This window comes from Haliotis rufescens, unplaced genomic scaffold (genome assembly GCF_023055435.1).
Source record: "Haliotis rufescens isolate VD_foot unplaced genomic scaffold, xgHalRufe1.0.p SCAF_6, whole genome shotgun sequence".
In the NCBI taxonomy this organism is placed as follows: domain Eukaryota; kingdom Metazoa; phylum Mollusca; class Gastropoda; order Lepetellida; family Haliotidae; genus Haliotis; species Haliotis rufescens.
In genome coordinates, this window is record NW_025964334.1 from 45,613,175 (window position 1) to 45,632,500 (window position 19,326).

The 19,326-nt window shown below is 43.6% G+C and overlaps 1 protein-coding gene across 2 annotated transcripts in view; it reads right to left on the reverse strand.

The window, feature by feature from the left end:
* Positions 1 to 18,829, reverse strand: part of LOC124142942 (SET and MYND domain-containing protein 4-like) — a 36,379-nt gene extending 17,550 nt beyond the window's left edge. For both annotated transcript variants that reach the window (XM_048385811.1, XM_048385810.1), the window contains exons 1-11: positions 18,677 to 18,829; positions 16,999 to 17,143; positions 16,695 to 16,796; positions 15,243 to 15,366; positions 14,826 to 14,885; positions 14,107 to 14,158; positions 13,607 to 13,736; positions 13,014 to 13,141; positions 9,849 to 9,954; positions 8,851 to 8,911; positions 653 to 792 (exon numbers count right to left, since the gene is read on the reverse strand). In XM_048385811.1, coding sequence (XP_048241768.1) covers positions 653 to 792; positions 8,851 to 8,911; positions 9,849 to 9,954; positions 13,014 to 13,141; positions 13,607 to 13,736; positions 14,107 to 14,158; positions 14,826 to 14,885; positions 15,243 to 15,366; positions 16,695 to 16,796; positions 16,999 to 17,143; positions 18,677 to 18,819 — 1,191 coding nt within the window. In that variant the 5' untranslated portion in view covers positions 18,820 to 18,829. The remainder of the gene's footprint in view (positions 1 to 652; positions 793 to 8,850; positions 8,912 to 9,848; positions 9,955 to 13,013; positions 13,142 to 13,606; positions 13,737 to 14,106; positions 14,159 to 14,825; positions 14,886 to 15,242; positions 15,367 to 16,694; positions 16,797 to 16,998; positions 17,144 to 18,676) is intronic.
* Positions 18,830 to 19,326: the final 497 nt, after the last annotated feature.

Here is a 19,326-nt window from a genome sequence, read left to right on the forward strand (position 1 = left end):
TACCATGGGTTTGGGTAAGTTGACCAATCACAACAAGCTTAGGTTGTGTTGACCAACCAATGTTATTATAAGGTCTGGAACTATTTGGAACCTTAAGATGTGTATCCTTTGATGCTAACCAGCTGGCAGGTGACATCCATTGTTTTAGATGATTAGCTCTAGGTAATTAGGGCGCTGTCTAGACTTATTGAAAACAGAGTTAATTAAGTAGATTAGAGACAATATTATTTTAGGGTTATGTTTATATAGTTGGATTATGGGGATCACGGTTTGTTTACATTGATACTAAGACACCCAAATTATGTCATAGCTTACATGGCATTTAGATTAACATTATTTCAATAGAGATAATTATTGAATGTTTTGGTTTATGTGGCAAAGTGTTTATGGTTTAATATTAAGGTGATTTAGAACATTGCAATGATATTATATTTTGATATTTTATGTATTAAAGTATATTTTATGAATAACTACCATTTAAGGTTTTCTAACAGGGTTTTTTAGTATATAGCATCATTACAAAACTTATGTTCATATTTAATGCCAATGATAGCACCGACAGATTTGGGCAGAGTATATGTTTGTTGAAGACTTTTTGTAGTGTGGCTGTCGGGCAGGGTAAAACAGAAGCAGTGGAGGTACCAGAACCTACCAAGGAGTACTGGAACAAGTCCTCGGCTTCAATGTCCTGTTCGTGAGTCAACAGATCATACATGGCGTGGTAGTCCCGCTGGTACTTCTGCCCTCCTGTCAGACCTCGTATAACACTGTCTCTGTCTGGGGTACTGAAAGCTGCACAAATGTGGTCCAATTAGGTGACAATAAACTTACACTGCATAAGATAAGATATAGTAAGATAGACTTTGATTTTTAACTTATCCTGCATTAAGTATTGCACATTGCTCTTACTAAGTCCTAACTGGAAATGAATGACGACCATCAACGTATTCAGTAACGCTTTTGCCCAACATGACCTCCATGACCCTCGTGACATCTGCTGTCAGAAGACATGCCCCCTTTACGTCATTATTCTCTTCTTTGCTCACTGAGCAGGACATGGTTTTTTTAAGATTATATTCTTTGCTGGTTGAATTGAAGCTGTTTTAGTGCAGATGGTGTGTTATCCACCCTTTTTATCACAGATGACTAGGTTACTCAGCATTTTTCAGTGCATGGAAGTAATTAATCCATGCCTCTACCTCAGATCAGGCTACATGTTAGCCGCAATTTCTTCCTGTTGGCGTGTGAGGCGAACGGTTGTTATCAACAGCCTGATTCATAATATGAATGTTTTCACTTTTGCAGCATTTATTCTTCATATTATTGAGTAATCAAACCTATTTGCTCTACAAAACACGGTTTTACTCACTCATTAATGACATCACATCACAGTACCAATGACAAGACTTGAGTGGGCTTTTATGTCGTTTATGAGGTTACCTTCTAATCCCATGTTACAGATGTTTGCTGCCAGGTGTGGTCTATGCAACAGCAAGAAATCGAGTGCGCATCCCTCTGCAATACAGACTTCCTGTCCTATATCAGAGTCATCGCTAAGAGGAAACAACAACAGGCATTTCTCAAAACATCAGAACACTCCTCTGCCTCTTCATCGCCTTGACATTGACCAAGTCTACCAAGATGCCTGCGCTTCAAGCAGTGGCACCTTCCAATGCACAGGATGGACCTACTGCTTGGGCTCTTCAACTGATTGGATAATTCCAAAAACTGTCAGCTGAAATGCAGGTAGTTAGACAAGCGCTGCCACTTACCAACCAGGCACAGCCGTTCCTGTTGATCATCGCTACCTAGAACGTCCGCTTCGAAGCTTCGAGGCTCTAGCAGAGTGAGGTCTTTTTATAAATCTCTGACTCTCAGATCTCCTCCCTGGACACTGAATTGTGGAGGACTCTTCCCCATCTTTCTGTGCTGGAATCATCCCTTTTGGGCATGGACGCCCACCTAGGAGACCACCCATCTGATGAGAAACAACAGTTACAGTCAGTGTTGTCCTGGCATCGTCCCTTATGGGCATGGACACGAACCTAGGAGACCACCCATCTGATGACAAACAACGGTTACAGTCAGTGTTGTCCTGGCATCGTCCCTTATGGGCATGGACACGAACCTAGGAGACCACCCATCTGATGACAAACAACGGTTACAGTCAGTGTTGTCCTGGCATCGTCCCTTATGGGCATGGACGCGCACCTAGGAGACCAACCATCTGATGACAAACAACAGTTATAGTCAGTGTTGTCCTGGCATCGTCCCTTATGGGCATGGACGCGCACCTAGGAGACCAACCATCTGATGACAAACAACAGTTACAGTCAGTGTTGTCCTGGCATCGTCCCTTATGGGCATGGACGCGCACCTAGGAGACCAACCATCTGATGAGAAACAACAGTTTCAGTCAGTGTTGTCCTATCAGCCCATTTAACTTGGTTGTTTGAGTCTCCATACTTTGGCCTCGCTGACCCTCTTCAGGAGACAGCGCCACCAATCTGCCTCCTCTTGGGATCCTCGTTTCAAGGTGTCTTTGGTTAACCAACCCTGGACTGCATCGACCCTCTTTAAAAATGCCATAGTGCTGGTGACAGAACAAGTTGAAAAAGTTTAAGATTGACAGGCTACACTCTCCACCCTCAAGACTCTAAAGGATAATTTCAGCACCCACCATGGAGGCCGATCTACGGCAGGAGAAGCTTGAAGAAGTAAATTTCCAAGGGACAGTCACACCTGGGAACTACACCCTAAGGGGATCTGCTTCATGTCGAACAGAGACGACTACCTCATGAACTACCTAGAAAGATAACAACTCACTTATCAACGGAATTTCACAATGCGCATGTCTCTAGCTACAGCACCCAGGTATCACGAGCTCCATGCTCTAGATGTCACTCGAGTCCAGTGGGAACAACACTCAAGAGGGTCCGTCCATCTTGGTCTGTCATGGGATCTTATAGACAAAAATCAGCAGTCTGGCCATCTTGCTAGATGTTTTATCATTCCACTCCTCATTCCATCAAAAGGGTGGAGGACAAGGATGTCCCGACGAATCCTCACAGCCTACATAGAACTAGCGAGGCCCATGAGGATGACCAGGCGCTGCATGTTGCTGACTTGTAAACATGAAACCTCCAAGAATACCATCTCCTTGTGGCTGAGATCCTCAACTCTACCAGTCTGTGACACAGCAGGACACGTGACAGCTATCCTAGCACTGGACTGAAGGCAAGCACCACCACCTACTATTGGATAAAGTGCAATATGTAAAGCAGGATAAATTAAAAATATTCCATAATCAGAATATTATGATTATTCTATATACTTAAGCTGCATTACCCAAGGGCTCTCCTGTGACAGACGTCTTCCTCCTCAAAGTAGAGAAAGTAGAGACAATTTATGGACAACACTTATTTACTGTTTCAGTATAGATCCTTATACCTTTGTCAAGCAAGTACCATCAGTCCTGAGGGAAGCTTTCGAAGACAATATTGACATATACTATAGGGGGCGTGTTGTCCGACACCACATGTCATGAGGGTGAAGGAGGTCATGTTGGGCAAAAGAAGGCACCAACAGATCGTCAATCATTTTCAGTTAGGACTTAGTAGTAAGAACAATGTGCAATATGTAATATTATTAGTATATTAAATAAACATAATACTCTTATTATGGAATTTAGCCTCAAGGAAATACATAATACATAACTTTTGTCATTTAGCATTATACATGCTTTTTACATAATACTTGCTGTATGTGACAAGGCCAAAAGCCAGTATTTTTATTTGCAGTGTTCACAGTTGATTACTGGTATTCTATTTTCATTTTGAACAGTCAGATTCCCATATCAGCAGTGGATATTGAACCTTATAGTGCTCTGTATACATGTTCGAAAATCCAGAAAAGAACTGTGTCGTGTTAATGCCTTACATGACACAGTGAGTACAATCTGTATTGCCCCTGTCTGTAAATAAAATCCATAATTGGGTTCTATGAAAGTTATTGTCAATGACGGTACCAAGGCACAAATATTCTTTTACAATTGCAATTTCTTCATTATCTATTGCAACTGGATTTAAAGCTGGTTTGTTTCTGCAAAAGTCTATAATCACTTCATTTTTTTTTCCTTTACATTTAAAAATAAGTAGTCTTTGTTTCACTACTCTGTAATCTTTGTTGCATGTGTTTCTTGGTTCAATGAAGGACATAAAACAGATTCAATAAGGAAAAAGACAGATAAACATTGAGAAATTCTAAATCTATTCCATACATGATAAATCCATCTTCCCAAGGCAAGGGCGTTAACTGACCATAAAAGTCCAGTTTCCACGCTTGCAGAACTAGGCTGGAATTCCAGAATTACATTTTGGCTGGTCTAACGAGTCTATGCATAGTCCAATCAAAATTATGTTACCAAATAGACATCAGGTTCGTAAACAATATGGATTTCAACGTGTTGATTTCGGTCCACTGCAGGCTTTGCAAAGCATGTGTGCTGCCAACTTGGCTTTCACAGATATTTTGCAAACTGCTTCATGTTTTTAATCAAGGTGCTTAAGTGAAATTATGCACTTTGCGGGGTAAGACCCGTTTTAGTACAATATTGATCTTGGTTATCGATCAGATCGTCTTAAATGGGCGCCACTAATTTGTTAGAAGCAAATGCAAGTGATAATAGAGATGGAATCTTATTGGTCAATAGGAGGGACACAGAGGGACATAATAGCAAAATAGCATAATAGCCACTGGTGGTGCTACGATTGAGCCTGGAAATTTTTACAAACCTGTAGAGGTTATGAATTCTCTGATGAAATCCTCCTTGGGGCACCTTTTGCATTTTCCTTGCTCAAGAAAATCTACATGACATAGTTGTAACCATTTTCCTTAATAAAAAATGTTACCACACAAAAAACTTCGTTTTTGTATGATATACGAACACCCTTACGGGGCCTCACCCCACCCACAGCGCGTCACGCCAGGGGGAGCAACTCTCACCCAAATCACTTTCCATATGTATAATGCTGACAGAATGTGGGGAGGTGGGTGGCCGTGCCCCAAGGAGGATTTCATCAGAGAATTCATAACCTCTACATGTTTGTAAAATTTTCTTTCAGATTAAATCCTCCTTGGCGCACTTCTTGCATCAAAATAGACTCCTAAAGATAATATAGGAAGTGGCATCCGTCAGCAACAGCCGTAAATAAATACATCGTATTTGATTATTCAACAGAATAAAATATAGAGTTCAATAAATGGAACCAACCTTATCGTGAGGCACCACCGTCGAAAGGTGGGGGCTAGAGACAGGGCGTGGTCGACCATATATTATGATAAAGCCTGTTTTTGCGGCTTGTCATAAGTTGAGAAGTTCGGAGAACTGACTGACCAAACTGAGCACGCTCACTTGAGTGTTTGTCGAGTTGGTAATGTTTGATAAAAGGTGCTCAGCTGGCTCCAAATAGCCGCGGAGCAGATCTCCTCAATGGGCAGAGCCGCAGTGTACGCTTGTGACGTAGCCACTGCTCTAACTGAATGAGCCTTCAACCTGGTAGGGGGGTCCCTGCCTGTAAGCGTATACGCTGTACAAATGGTTGAAACTATCCACCTCGAGATAGATTGTTTGCTCGCAGGTGAGCCAGCCTTCCTGCCGCCGTAACAGCAAAATAGTTGGTTATCCTTACGGATACTCTTAGTTCTGCTGATATAGGCCTTGAAGGTCCTGCGGACATCCAAGACATGAGCATGTCTTGCAGTGGTCCCGGACGAGGAAGGCTTTGAAAGAGCAGGTAGCTCAATAGGAGCCGTTCATGTGGAAGGCGTGTGCGACCGGTGGAAGACAGTTATTTCGGGATCGGCTGACATAACATGAATGTCGCCTACCCGTCTGCCGGAAGTTACCGCCACAAGGAACGCCGTCTTCAAGCTCAACAGCTGCAGAGAGAGAGAGACCACAGATCCCGAAAGGAAGGACCGGACAGCCAATCAAGAACGATTGACAAGTCCCAAGGGGGACTGATCCGCCGGACTGGCGGTCGGATCCTGTCCACACCTGCTAAAAAGCGCTGCACTAATGGGTGTGCACCCAGAAGTGCCCCGTCGACAGGGACGTGAAAAGCTGCGATAGCTGTAGAGTACCCTCGGACTGTCGATGCGGCCAGGCCGTCTTCTAGTCGCGACTGGAGGAACTCAAGCACGGCTACGAGATCTGCAAAAAAAGGATCTGCAATCCCTCTATCGACACACCAGCATGCATAGCAGGCCCATCTATCCTCTTACTGAACGTTTGTCGAATCCCTCCGCGAAGCCAGTATTGTGTCTGCATCTTGTGCAGGAATACCGCTCTTCTGGAGGCGATTCCTGACAGTGGCCAAGCCACCCATTGAATCCTTGGATTCGGGTGGAGGGCCCCGTTCTGGGATAGGAGGTCCAGTCGTAAAAGGTAATATAACAGGAGGCTGACTAAAGAGGTGCCAGGAGCACAAGTAGTCGCGCAGGCTGAGTGGCTAGCTGACACAGGACCTTGGAAATCAGAGGTACTGGGGGGAAGAATGCCCACAGAACTATGTCCGTCCAATCTACCTGGAAAGCGTCCGGTGCCACCGACCTCGGGTCGGGGACTCGCGAGCAGAACCATGGTGTCTCGTGATTCACCCCAGACGCAAACAGATCCACCTGTAACAACCTGTATAACAGGGAGAAAATCCCGAATATCCCCGGGTCGAGCCTCCGCTCGTGAGGAGCGAGGATCCGGCGAGACAGAGTCCGCACGGACGTTGTCCACCCCCGGGAGATAAACAGGTAGCACCCTGATATCGTGAGAGTCGCACCATAGTAGGAACTGCCACGTCTTATTTCGGTGAAACCCACAAGCACGGGTATGGTGCTGACAAACCTAGAAACACAATCGGGGCGAACCAGGATTCGAACCCACAATCATAAGTTTCTGGCGTGCCCAAGGGACGCAACTCTGTACAGCGAATCACGGCGTGACCGCTCTCAGTTCTAACGCATTGATATGCAGTTTGATCTCCTGCTGGGACCATAGTCCCGAGGCAGTTTGATCGTTCAGAACGCCTCCCCAGACGGAGAGTGACGCGTCTGTTTGAACTGTGAGAGACGGAACGGGAGTGTCGAGGGGGAGCCCCCGGGACAGATTCCCGACCTCGGTCCACCACTGAAGGTGTGCATTGAGCCATTGCGGAGTCTCGAGAACAGTCTCAAGATCTTCCGAGTTCACCCAAAGTCGACGGAGCGCTTGTTTAATGGGTCTCATGGACCCCAGCTGTCGGCAGTTCGATAACTGTTGGTCCAACCCGGGGCTCTTCGGGCGCTAATGGGAACCCGATGGGTTTCCGGGCCCGTGAAAAGGCTGCTGGCCTCGACCAGCTGCCTTTCTGGCCCCTGCCTCTCTTGCTCTTGTATTGGAAGCATACAATTGAGCGGCCTCTCGGACCACCTGCTGAGCCCCAGGGAAGAGGGTGGCACCCATCTTATACGGCAAAGAGAGGAGGTCTTGGCGTGTTGAAGTCGAGTATTTAGATACCAACATCCACAGCCTGCGCATGCCCATAACAGCGCACATCATCTGCGAGGCACAGCTACGAATAGCGTCCCGCGCAAGATGACTGTGAACTTCCATTAGTTGCGTGGCCAACTCTGAAGAGTCGGCCGGCCCCTCCCCTGCTAACTCCCTCTGTACAGCCGACAGATACGCAGAGTGTACGGACACACAGAGCTGTTGGCATGCATTACGATATTGCTCCTCGAAGCATATGTAAGCAGCCTTCAACTGCGCACCGCGCGCGGAAAGGGGGGCAACCGCCGGCCCTGCTTGACCTTAGTCAAGTTGGGGGTCGAAGACCTCCCCCCCCCCCCAGATTATTTTTTCCGAGCCGAAGTTAATCAACTCTTCCCCGAGAGATGAAGCAGACAAAGTCGGAAGGGGACGCCCGAAGGCCTGGGCCCTCGCATCCTCGGGCTGCACCCGGCCCAAAGACGGTGCAGGAGAGGGTGCAGTGCTTACTACGGGGACCCTCGAGCCTTCTCCCCCGGCCCCCTGAGAGGGAACGTGCATAAGATACGTGCATAAATTGTGAAACTAGAAGCAAAGGCGTAATGTAGAATGCGATTTGTAACGCGATACTAATAGCCAATGTTGTAGTATAATTATAACACCAAAGGGGGCGTGTTACGCGCGAAGGTGTAAAAACCCGTAAAAAAAATAAATTAAGTGTAGTTTATAAATTAACACACCACCTCGGGTTTATGTAAAGCAAAAAATTGTAGACCAATGCTGTATGATATAACAAAACCCCAAGCCGTTTCTAATGGCCTTGGTGTTACATGTATCAGCCCGTGGAACTACAATATGGACGCCATTACGGCCATTTGAATTCAAAGGTACCGTACACGTGGCGTATAATTACAACTCTATAACTTTACAATGCGAGGTATTACGCCTTTGCAATGAAAGAAATGTACCATACATACAGTTTGGTCAGCCATGGTTCTTGTCCAACGATAGATTCTCTTATTTTGTCTTGTGTGAAAAATCAGCACGTCTGTCTCTTACAGATGACATAAGGAAAGTGATTTGGGTGAGAGTTGCTCCCCCTGGCATGACGCGCCGTGGGGGGTGAGGCCCCGTAACATTTGGTGGTAACATTTTTTATTAAGGAAAATGGTTACAACTATGTCATGTAGATTTTCTTGAAGATTTTCAGGGAAAATGCAAAAGGTGCCCCAAGGAGGATTTAATCTGAAAGAGAATCTAGGGACTGCTCTCAGGCATCATTGTCTACAGAAGAAGGATATTGTGCACACAACCCACTTCACACTTACCCAGGAGAAACTTGAGACCTGTCGTCAGTATGATTCTCAAACTCAAGTGAGCAATGCCAACCTGCAAATGAGTAGTATCAGTCTGAGTACAATTTTACACCATTTTATTTGAAGCAAATGCAAGTGATATGAGAGGTGGAATCTGATTGATCAATAGGAGGGACATATTCGAGACATAACTCATAACAGCCACTGGTGGGGCTTCGATCAAGCCCAGAAATAACAGCCTTGTTCGGCAAGGGTGGAAACTGGCCTTTTACAGTCAGTTAACTCCCTTGCCTTTGGAAAGTTGTCACCTCTACACCTCTCTTTCACTCTCACTCACTCCAGCAAGTTAAAGGTTAGTAGTATAACATGTAAACCTCTTCAGATAGAGACATGTCTACATCTCATTACTAGTACTTAGCTTAGACTAAGCATGTTACATATACTAGTGATTGTGTGTTTATGGCAAGTGTATGTGTACTAGATATATTTCACTTTGTTGTATGTGCGTGTTTTGGTCTGGGTGTTAATTATATTAGTTTGTATATCTAGTGCTTGCTTGGTGGAGAATCCCCTAACAAACACTGGTGTAACCACCACCACCACCACCACCAGTGGCTACAGTAGATTATTGTTTAAACAGTTTCGGTTGTATGTGCATTCTGTTGTCTTTTCCATCACCAACACAAATAAACAGCCCTCACAGCACTAGCCTGTGTCATCATGTCATTGCTACATCAGAACACATACCGGTGTGAGCTGCCAAAATCTATCCCCCTTCTGAGTATACCCGGGTAGATTCTGGAGTAGATTTTTGGGACTTCCCAGAACGTAACCCCCTTTTCCCAGAATTTACCTCCAGGGGGAATAATCTTGGATTTCCCAGCTATGTGTATGACCGGGCTAGTACAAAATCATGCTGATTAATGAGACATTTCATGAGATTCATAAGCGCTGGCACGATTACAGACGTTGTTATCGGAAAATGTGAGTGAATGAAGGCTGTTGCTTACAGAGGAGAGAAGGTCTTGGTACTGGCATTCAGTGCTGTGGTACATGGTCCAGGCAGTGTCACGACACTCTACACTGCAGTACAACACCACACAGCACTCCATACATCTGTAACACAACACACACATGTAGGATGATCATGATCATGATAAGTTCTTGACAAACTTGTATCTATGGCCTTCAATACAATTACCAATTTACAAATTATAACATAAGACCGATGTGAAAATGGAATAAGGTTGTATTAACATATGTTATAGTGGAAGTGAGAGGACATAGTGAATGAGTTCACACTGTCTGCATTTCAGCCATGTAGCAGCGACAGAGGACATCAAATAAGGTTGTATTAACATATGAGGGTTGATTCATAGACTTTCTATGCCAGGCTCAGAACTTGACCAAAAGACTAAAATGATGTATTTTTCAACATAATCCCCTTCACATGATACACTTTGGCCAAAAACCCAGTTTTGAAGTCTTTTTCTTGGGTGTCCAGAAAGTTCTACACAGCTGCTATGACATCATTGCTTCCGGCTAGAGCTTTCTTCATGTCAAGGAACAGATGGAAGTCTGACGGAGCCAGATCAAAGCAACACTCGTTGATTATGGCCATGGCCATGAATGATTTGTGCACTGGCACATTGTCCTGATGGAAAAGCACACCTTTTCTCAGCTTCCCAAATCTCTTAGTCCCACTTTCATCGTGCGTAATATGCACCATTTTTTGTCTGGCCTTTTGGAACACAGTCCACCATGATGACACCCTGGGCATCCCAGAACACAGAGGCCATAATGTTTCCAGTGGATGGTACAGTCTTTGCCTTCTCTGGTGGTGGTGATGTGACATGCTCCCACTGCTTTGATTGTTGATTGGACTCACACTCAAAGTGTTGAACCCAGGTTTTATCCAGTCACAAATTGTTGCAAAATTCTTTCTGGATTAGCTTCAAACAGAACTAGATTACCACGAGATACCTTGTGCCTGGTGTGTTTTGTTATCAGGCGTCAGAAGCTTTAGAACCAAACAAGCTGATACATTATAATGGAGTGTACTCTCTCCTGAACCTATTGAACCAGCAATATGATGCTCAGTCATTTGCCGTTCATTTCTGGTGTTGATGACATGACAGACCTTCCAGGACGGGGGTCGTCTTCAAGGCTCTCCATGCCATGCTTAAACTCTGCTGCCCACCTCTTTACAGTGGCAGACAGAGGGGCATCCTTCCCTAGTGGTGTACTCACATCTTCATGATGTTGGGTGTTAAGCCCTTTTTCTGCAAGTACTTGATCACTGCATGTTCTTCAAGTTTGTCCGAAAATAATTTGCTCAACTGACTCAAGTTTTTGTGGATATAGCTCTTGAGACATCATGTAATGTCCACAACAGAAAGATTTCACTATTAAGCAATTCCTTCTATGTGAGGCTCAGAATTAATCAATCATTGTTGGCGCCAGTGAGAGGACATGGGAAAAGGGTGTGTTAAGATAATGTTGGCGCCAGTGAGGGCACATGGAATAAGGGTGTGTTGACATACAGTGTTGGCGCCAGTGAGAGGACATGGAATATGGGTGTGTTGACATACAGTGTTGGCGCCAGTGAGAGGACATGGAATAAGGGTGTGTTGACATACAGTGTTGGCGCCAGTGAGAGGACATGGAATAAGGGTGTGTTGACATACAGTGTTGGCGCCAGTGAGAGGACATGGAATAAGGGTGTGTTGACATACAGTGTTGGCGCCAGTGAGAGGACATGGAATAAGGGTGTGTTGACATACAGTGTTGGTGCAAGTGAGAGGACATGGAATAAGGGTGTGTTGACATACAGTGTTGACGCCAGTGAGAGGACATGGAATAAGGGTGTGTTGACATACGGTGTTGGCGCCAGTGAGAGGACATGGAATAAGGGTGTATTAACATACGGTGTTGACGCCAGTGAGAGGACATGGAATAAGGGTGTGTTGACATACAGTGTTGACGCCAGTGAGAGGACATGGAATAAGGGTGTGTTGACATACGGTGTTGGCGCCAGTGAGAGGACATGGAATAAGGGTGTATTAACATACGGTGTTGACGCCAGTGAGAGGACATGGAATAAGGGTGTGTTGACATACAGTGTTGGCGCCAGTGAGAGGACATGGAATAAGGGTGTGTTGACATACGGTGTTGGCGCCAGTGAGAGGACATGGAATAAGGGTGTGTTGACATACAGTGTTGACGCCAGTGAGAGGACATGGAATAAGGGTGTATTTACATACGGTGTTGGCGCCAGTGAGAGGACATGGAATAAGGGTGCGTTGACATACCGTGTTGACGCCAGTGAGAGGACATGGAATAAGGGTGTGTTGACATACAGTGTTGACGCCAGTAAGAGGACATGGAATAAGGGTGTGTTGACATACAGTGTTGGCACCAGTGAGAGGACATGGAATCAGGGTGTGTTGACATACAGTGTTGGCGCCAGTGAGAGGACATGGAATAAGGGTGTGTTGACATACGGTGTTGACGCCAGTGAGAGGACATGGAATAAGGGTGTGTTGACATACAGTGTTGACGCCAGTAAGAGGACATGGAATAAGGGTGTGTTGACATACAGTGTTGGCGCCAGTGAGAGGACATGGAATAAGGGTGTGTTGACATACAGTGTTGGCACCAGTGAGAGGACATGGAATCAGGGTGTGTTGACATACAGTGTTGGCGCCAGTGAGAGGACATGGAATAAGGGTGTATTTACATACGGTGTTGGCACCAGTGAGAGGACATGGAATAAGGGTGTGTTGACATACAGTGTTGGCGCCAGTGAGAGGACATGGACTCAGGGTGTGTTGACATACGGTGTTGGAGCCAGTGAGAGGACATGGAATAAGGGTGTTTTTACATACGGTGTTTGCGTCAATGAGAGGACATGGAATAAGGGCGTATTTACATACGGTGTTGGCGCCAGTGAGAGAACATGGAATAAGGGTGTATTTACATACGGTGTTGGCGCCAGTGAGAGAACATGGAATAAGGGTGTATTTACATACGGTGTTGGCGCCAGTGAGAGGACATGGAATAAGGGTGTATTTACATACGGTGTTGGCGTCAGTGAGAGGACAAGGAATAAGGGTGTATTTACATACGGTGTTGGCGCCAGTGACAGGACATGGGAAAAGGGTGTATTTACATACGGTGTTGGCGCCAGTGAGAGGACCTTGAAGCAATGGTGGCAGTTAGAGTGGTGGTGGTCACGCAGGAGCACTGCTGCATATGGACGCTCCACAATCAGGGTGGCACCCGCAGGGATGGCTTGCTTGGCCTGCAGTAGATAAAGACACTTCAACCTATAGGCAGATGATACAATGTTCAGGTTACCGAAGTACAGGACAGCAGACAAAGATCGATTTCAGTTCACTTTGTTAGTGATGATGAATAATTCACAGAATGAAGAAGACAGTAGGTTCAAGCTCTTTGTTTGCCACAAAAGACAACAAATATTAGGGATGAAGGGATCATTGTGCTTGATATGGTTGAGTGCAGATTGTATGTGGAGCTGTTTCAGCCAAGATCTGACTTCCTCACCAGAAGGGTACCCTGTGTATGTTGTGGAACATAATTAAGGGGATTGCGGACAAACATCTCAACTCTCCATTACTTGTTCAAAGAAAGATAATATTATGTGCAAGAAACAAATCACACCTTGAAAACTCATCATGAGATGAAAGGATACCACATGACATATTTAAAGGTGCCATGTTATACATCATCAGGCTGAAACACTCACAACGAAATGCCGTCCTTGGCTGCATGTGTGCTTCATTTCCATAGCTGTAGAAGCTTGTGTGATGACTTCACTTGCCCCCTGGAACAGCTGGGGCAGCTGTATCTCGGACTCCCCATCAGTGTCCCCCAGTCTAGACAACACAGGCAACACTATTCTCACTACGCCCTCAGTAAACAAATAATGAGGTAAACATCAGTTTCTCCCCAAAATGTGGGTACATGTATCAGCACATTACCATCAAAGCACTACAAGGTTTGAGCATGGACTATTCCTTAGAGGAACAACACAAGTCTCTCTCTCCCCTTCTCGTACTACTCATATATCAATATATGGACAGCTGATGCTGCACATATATGTGTGCATGTGTTGGTGATGCATATGTGCATGTGTTGGTGATGCTGCACATATGCTGCATATGTTGGGGATTCTACACATATGCATGTCTTGGGGATTCTGCACATATGCATGTCTTGGGGATTCTGCACATATGCATGTATTACCGGTTCTGGCTCAGCTTAAGTTGCAGAGTGGCTATGTCATCTTCTAATTTACCTGCAGTAAAAGAAAAAGATCATGTATAATCAAATATGTATTAATGTTCCTAGTCAAGATAAATGTAAACTCTGATAACACACCTGTCTGCATGAAGAGCTGGTGGCACCTTCATGGAAGAACTTACTAACCCCCTAATCAGCATGGCGGCTTCTAAAGTCTCAGTACAAGCCAGCAAAGCAATTATACAAGCTTATCTGATCTCCCAAACCATTATTATAAAGGAGTTTCAACTCAAAAATAAAAAAGCCGCACTTCATTATTGTCGTGAATTTTTATAAATCCTGTTGTGTCTGAGCCGCTGATATTAACACCCAAAAGGGTGTACTGATGATGGCATATTTGTGTTCTGTGGTAGGTTTTCTTCTGTTAAGATCAAAATGTGTGAAGCCCATTTCTGGTGTCCCCCGCGGTGATATTGCTAAAAGCAGCATTAAACCATACTCATTCACTGCTAAGATCAACATTTCTGAAGAGGCGGCAGAGAAAAGAAGCTGAAATGTTTTTGAAAGCTGACATCTGATTGGCTCAAGAACCCAGGGTTCACCTGCTGTGACCTTCCATGGAGGTGTTCTTAAAACTTTAAGCAGAGAGCTATCGGAGGAAAATATAATTTAATAAGATTGGATAAATAATTACCTTAATTTCTACTAGTTATGATGCATACCTTTCACCTTCTTCTCAGTGTCTTTATGATCGGCCAGGTGTTTCATCAAGTCTCTAATGACTGAAGCATGAAGCAGAGCACCATATCAACATAGACACAAGCTAGAAACGCATCCAGATATTGATATCAACTTCCAAAAATGAAATGTCAGGACAGATCACTCATGAGCTAGTTTATCTTCTTCAGTTTCATGTAAACACTGCCAACTAAATGTAAGGTATATATTGCTGATCAGCTTTATATCAAGTCAAACAATGTCCTACAATCACCTGGCCAAGCCAGATTTTTTCTGTAACTTTTATATCACATGCTTGAAAATATATGTGAGCAGAGACCTATACAGTATATGGTCTCTGATGCGAGGCTGTATTCAAAGGACTTTCTTGAAGCTTCTGACTCTGTCCTGTTGAAACCTACCTTGCTGAGCTTCCTGTCCATGCCCCAGATTGACCAGGCAGTGAATCTTCCTCATCTGCAGCTTGTCAGCAGTGGCTTGTGGACAACCACAGGTCAAGGCCATTGTGATGTCTCCTAAACATGCCTGAAGTAAACGATCAAAAAGTCAAGGAACTAACATAAATGGCTGACATGTAGAAACCATCTCTAAAACATAATGTCCCATCCCAGTACAACAACCAATCGACAAGGACAGTGGTGAGGGAATGAGTTGGACAGTACTTCAGTCAAACATCATGACAGTTTATTGAGGGGAAAAGCCCAAAATGATGTCGGTCACAGACCTTAAACACTTCATGGGTATGGTGATAATAACCAGTATGAATCTTGAACCAACATCAGAGTCTGGCACAACAAAGGGACGCAACTCTGCACAGTGAATTCCGGTGCTTTAGACCACTTTCCACTGAAGGGCAGTGGAAATGTAGTCACACACAAAGATACATTTCTGGAATCTTCTACTACTTATTTCCTGAACATGAAATGAGATTACGACCTTAAAATATCAGCAAAGCAACTTCCCTGTCAACAGTGTCAATACAATTAGTTTCCCTGTCAACAGTGTCAATACAGTTAGTTTCCCTGTCAATGGTGTCAATACAGTTAGTTTCCCTGTCAACAGTGTCAATACAGTTAGTTTCCCTGTCAACAGTGTCAATATAGTTAGTTTCCCTGTCAACAGTGTCAATACAGTTAGCTCCCCTGTCAACAGTGTCAATATAGTTAGTTTCCCTGTCAACAGTGTCAATACAGTTAGCTCCCCTGTCAACAGTGTCAATAGAGTTAGCTTCCCTGTCAACAGTGTCAATACAGTTAGCTCCCCTGTCAACAGTGTCAATACAGTTAGCTCCCCTGTCAACAGTGTCAATACAGTTAGTTTCCCTGTCAACAGTGTCAATACAGTTAGTTTCCCTGTCAACAGTGTCAATACAGTTAGTTTCCCTGTCAACAGTGTCAATATAGTTAGTTTCCCTGTCAACAGTGTCAATACAGTTAGCTCCCCTGTCAACAGTGTCAATACAGTTAGCTTCCCTGTCAACAGTGTCAATACAGTTAGCTCCCCTGTCAACAGTGTCAATACAGTTAGCTCCCCTGTCAACAGTGTCAATACAGTTAGTTTCCCTGTCAACAGTGTCAATACAGTTAGTTTCCCTGTCAACAGTGTCAGTACAGTTAGTTTCCCTGTCAACAGTGTCAATACAGTTAGTTTCCCTGTCAACAGTGTCAATACAGTTAGTTTCCCTGTCAACAGTGTCAGTACAGTTAGTTTCCCTGTCAACAGTGTCAATACAGTTAGTTTCCCTGTCAACAGTGTCAATACAGTTAGTTTCCCTGTCAACAGTGTTAACAATGTTAATACAGTTTTATATAATTTAATAAGACTCATGACAAAATAGTTGTGGACAGAACTACCTGATATTGTTTGAGGTGGAAGAGCGCAGCAGATCTATTCCCTAGACCAAGAGCAAAAGCCGGGTTCTGTTGCGGTTCTGCCATGGAAGCATGCTGGATGCTCTGTAAGCAGAATAATTGAGCAACACCTCCATGAGATACTAAATATATAGACGTGACATTGTGTTTCAGTGCTCTTTTTATCATGATCAGAATTTTAAGATTAAATATTATCTCCAATATATTGTCTTGCAGGATGTAAGTATATCAAGACCAAGTGCTGTAAACTACAATACTTGTTTGACAGAGGAAGGCTACAACCTACCTTTGTGTAACATTCAGTGGCACGTTTGTACATCTTCTGCTGGAAGTACTTGTTGCCATCATCACGGTAGCGTACTGCCTTTTCTGTGGACTTTCTGTGCATGTTGTGACAGTTGCCCCAGTACAGAGGCAGCCATGCTATGTTGCTACAAGTACAATGTAGATCTAATGGTGACCGTTTTGAATGACAAACATATATTTATCAAGCATAATATCTGACAACCTGGCTAAACAATTTATGACAGAAAAAGTGAGTAATATTTCTTACATTGTGGTTCAATGAAAATAATGGTGAAATGCTTCTGTCAATATTGATGTCAAAAACATATTTTCAGGTCACATATTTGGGACAGAATTATATAGCACCAGGTATTGCTGACTATATATCTTTTGGATGTTTGGATGTTTGGATGGTAGCATAATATTAATAATAGTTTTGCATGAGTTCTGCCTTGATGTCTAGATCTGTGACAGGGAGACAGAGTTAAAAGGGGCCCTGTGTATATGACAATGTCAGTCAGTGTCAGACCAGTCTTGGTGCTCAGCATCATGTTCAGTATAATAGTTACAGACAATTATTAGCTGCAATTACTAGACTGAACTTCTTTACTGGATCAGGCTTCAGACTGGCTCAAGTCACAGTCTGTGATGTTACCGAGGTCAAAAATGACACTATCAGCAACACTAAAGGGACACTGGTTTGGAGTCTGAATTGGAATCTGGCTAAAATGTCACTAAATGAAAATGTCACAAAATTGGTAAACCTAGACACCTAGAAAGGTGAAACTGACCATATGTTATCTGGCGGAAATAACACTGTATCTGCTTCATCATGATCATGTCCATACTACATCAAAACAGTTCATAATCACATACCAACCAGTGGATACTTCTTTAAAAACTGTCAGCTAAGTAACAATATTTGATAATTGTGACTACATTTGAACAATTGTATGTCTGGTCAAGTGTGGTTTCAGCTGAATTCTGAACTTTCAGAACAATCCAAGAATGTGAATTTTTGTACATTTGAATCACATATAACTGAATGAAAAAATGTAAAGAAATGAGAGTGAGTGAGTGAGTGAGTGAGTGAGTGAATGAGTGAGTGAGTATAGTTTGATGCTGCTTTTAGCAATATTCCAGCAATACCATGGCAGGGGAAACCAGAAATGTGATTCTCATATTATGCCCATGTGGGGAATCCAACCCGGGTCTTCGTCAGTACAAGCAAATGCCTTAACCACTAGGCTACCCTACCGCCCCTGCGAACGTACAAAGTGCATCCATCCATCCATCTGTATGAATGTGTTGGTTGTTTTCTCAATTTTGGGCTAGTTTGATATGTGACTTTAAGCCTGATGCCTCAAATCCTATGACAATCCATTGCAGGGGACCAGAGACGATATAATAGATTATATGGTCTCTGAGGGGACTAACAAAAGTCTCTTTAGTTATATGAAGTTATCAATGCCTAAGTACTAGCCTGTCATTAGTGTCAAACTGTATTCCAGTCACATAAAACGTAATATCTTAAACTTAACCCCTCCCTCACGTATGAAAAGCTTAGAAACTGAAGGTGCGAGAATTGCCCGATAAAATGCATCATTGAAAAAAGGGGGAAATGTACATTATCACGAAATTAGGTAACATGTCGCTTAAAAAAAGATAATGTTTGTTACTTTATGATGTTTTGCTTGTGAATGAATTCGATTCGTTTGTAGTTGCTATCCAAATCAATAAAGGACTTCAGGCATCCGTCACTTTTGGCTGTCTTTGTCAAACTATCGATAGCACATTGCCAATTTCCAAAGTTTGACGCCATTGCTGAGGCAAATTAAGGGAGATAACTGCATGTACAATGTAAAGTGTGTACCATTTATTAATTCTTGTTTGGGTTTCTGACAATATCGTATTAAGACGCCAGACTGAATCTATTGTAATATTTGAACATATAATAATGGTAATTTCAATATATATAACTGACAATAATAATGACACCTCATTGTGTGCGTGCGTGCGTGCGTGCGTGCTTGCGTGCTTGCTTACGTACGTGCGTATTCCCTACACGGATCATATATGTAGATCTACGCAATGAAATTATTGTATGAATTATAACTCAAATGTATTTTATTAATGCATTCCGTGTTTACATACCATATCCCGTGTTATGGATTTCGGGTAACTCGATCAGCCATTATTATAGGCCTGCATTTAGCTCGGAAAACGAAAGCTTCATAACTGCATAACATTTTCACACTTATTGTGAGCCTAATTTCCAACTTTCATTGTGAGAAAATTGAGTATATTTTCATTGATATTAACTAATTCT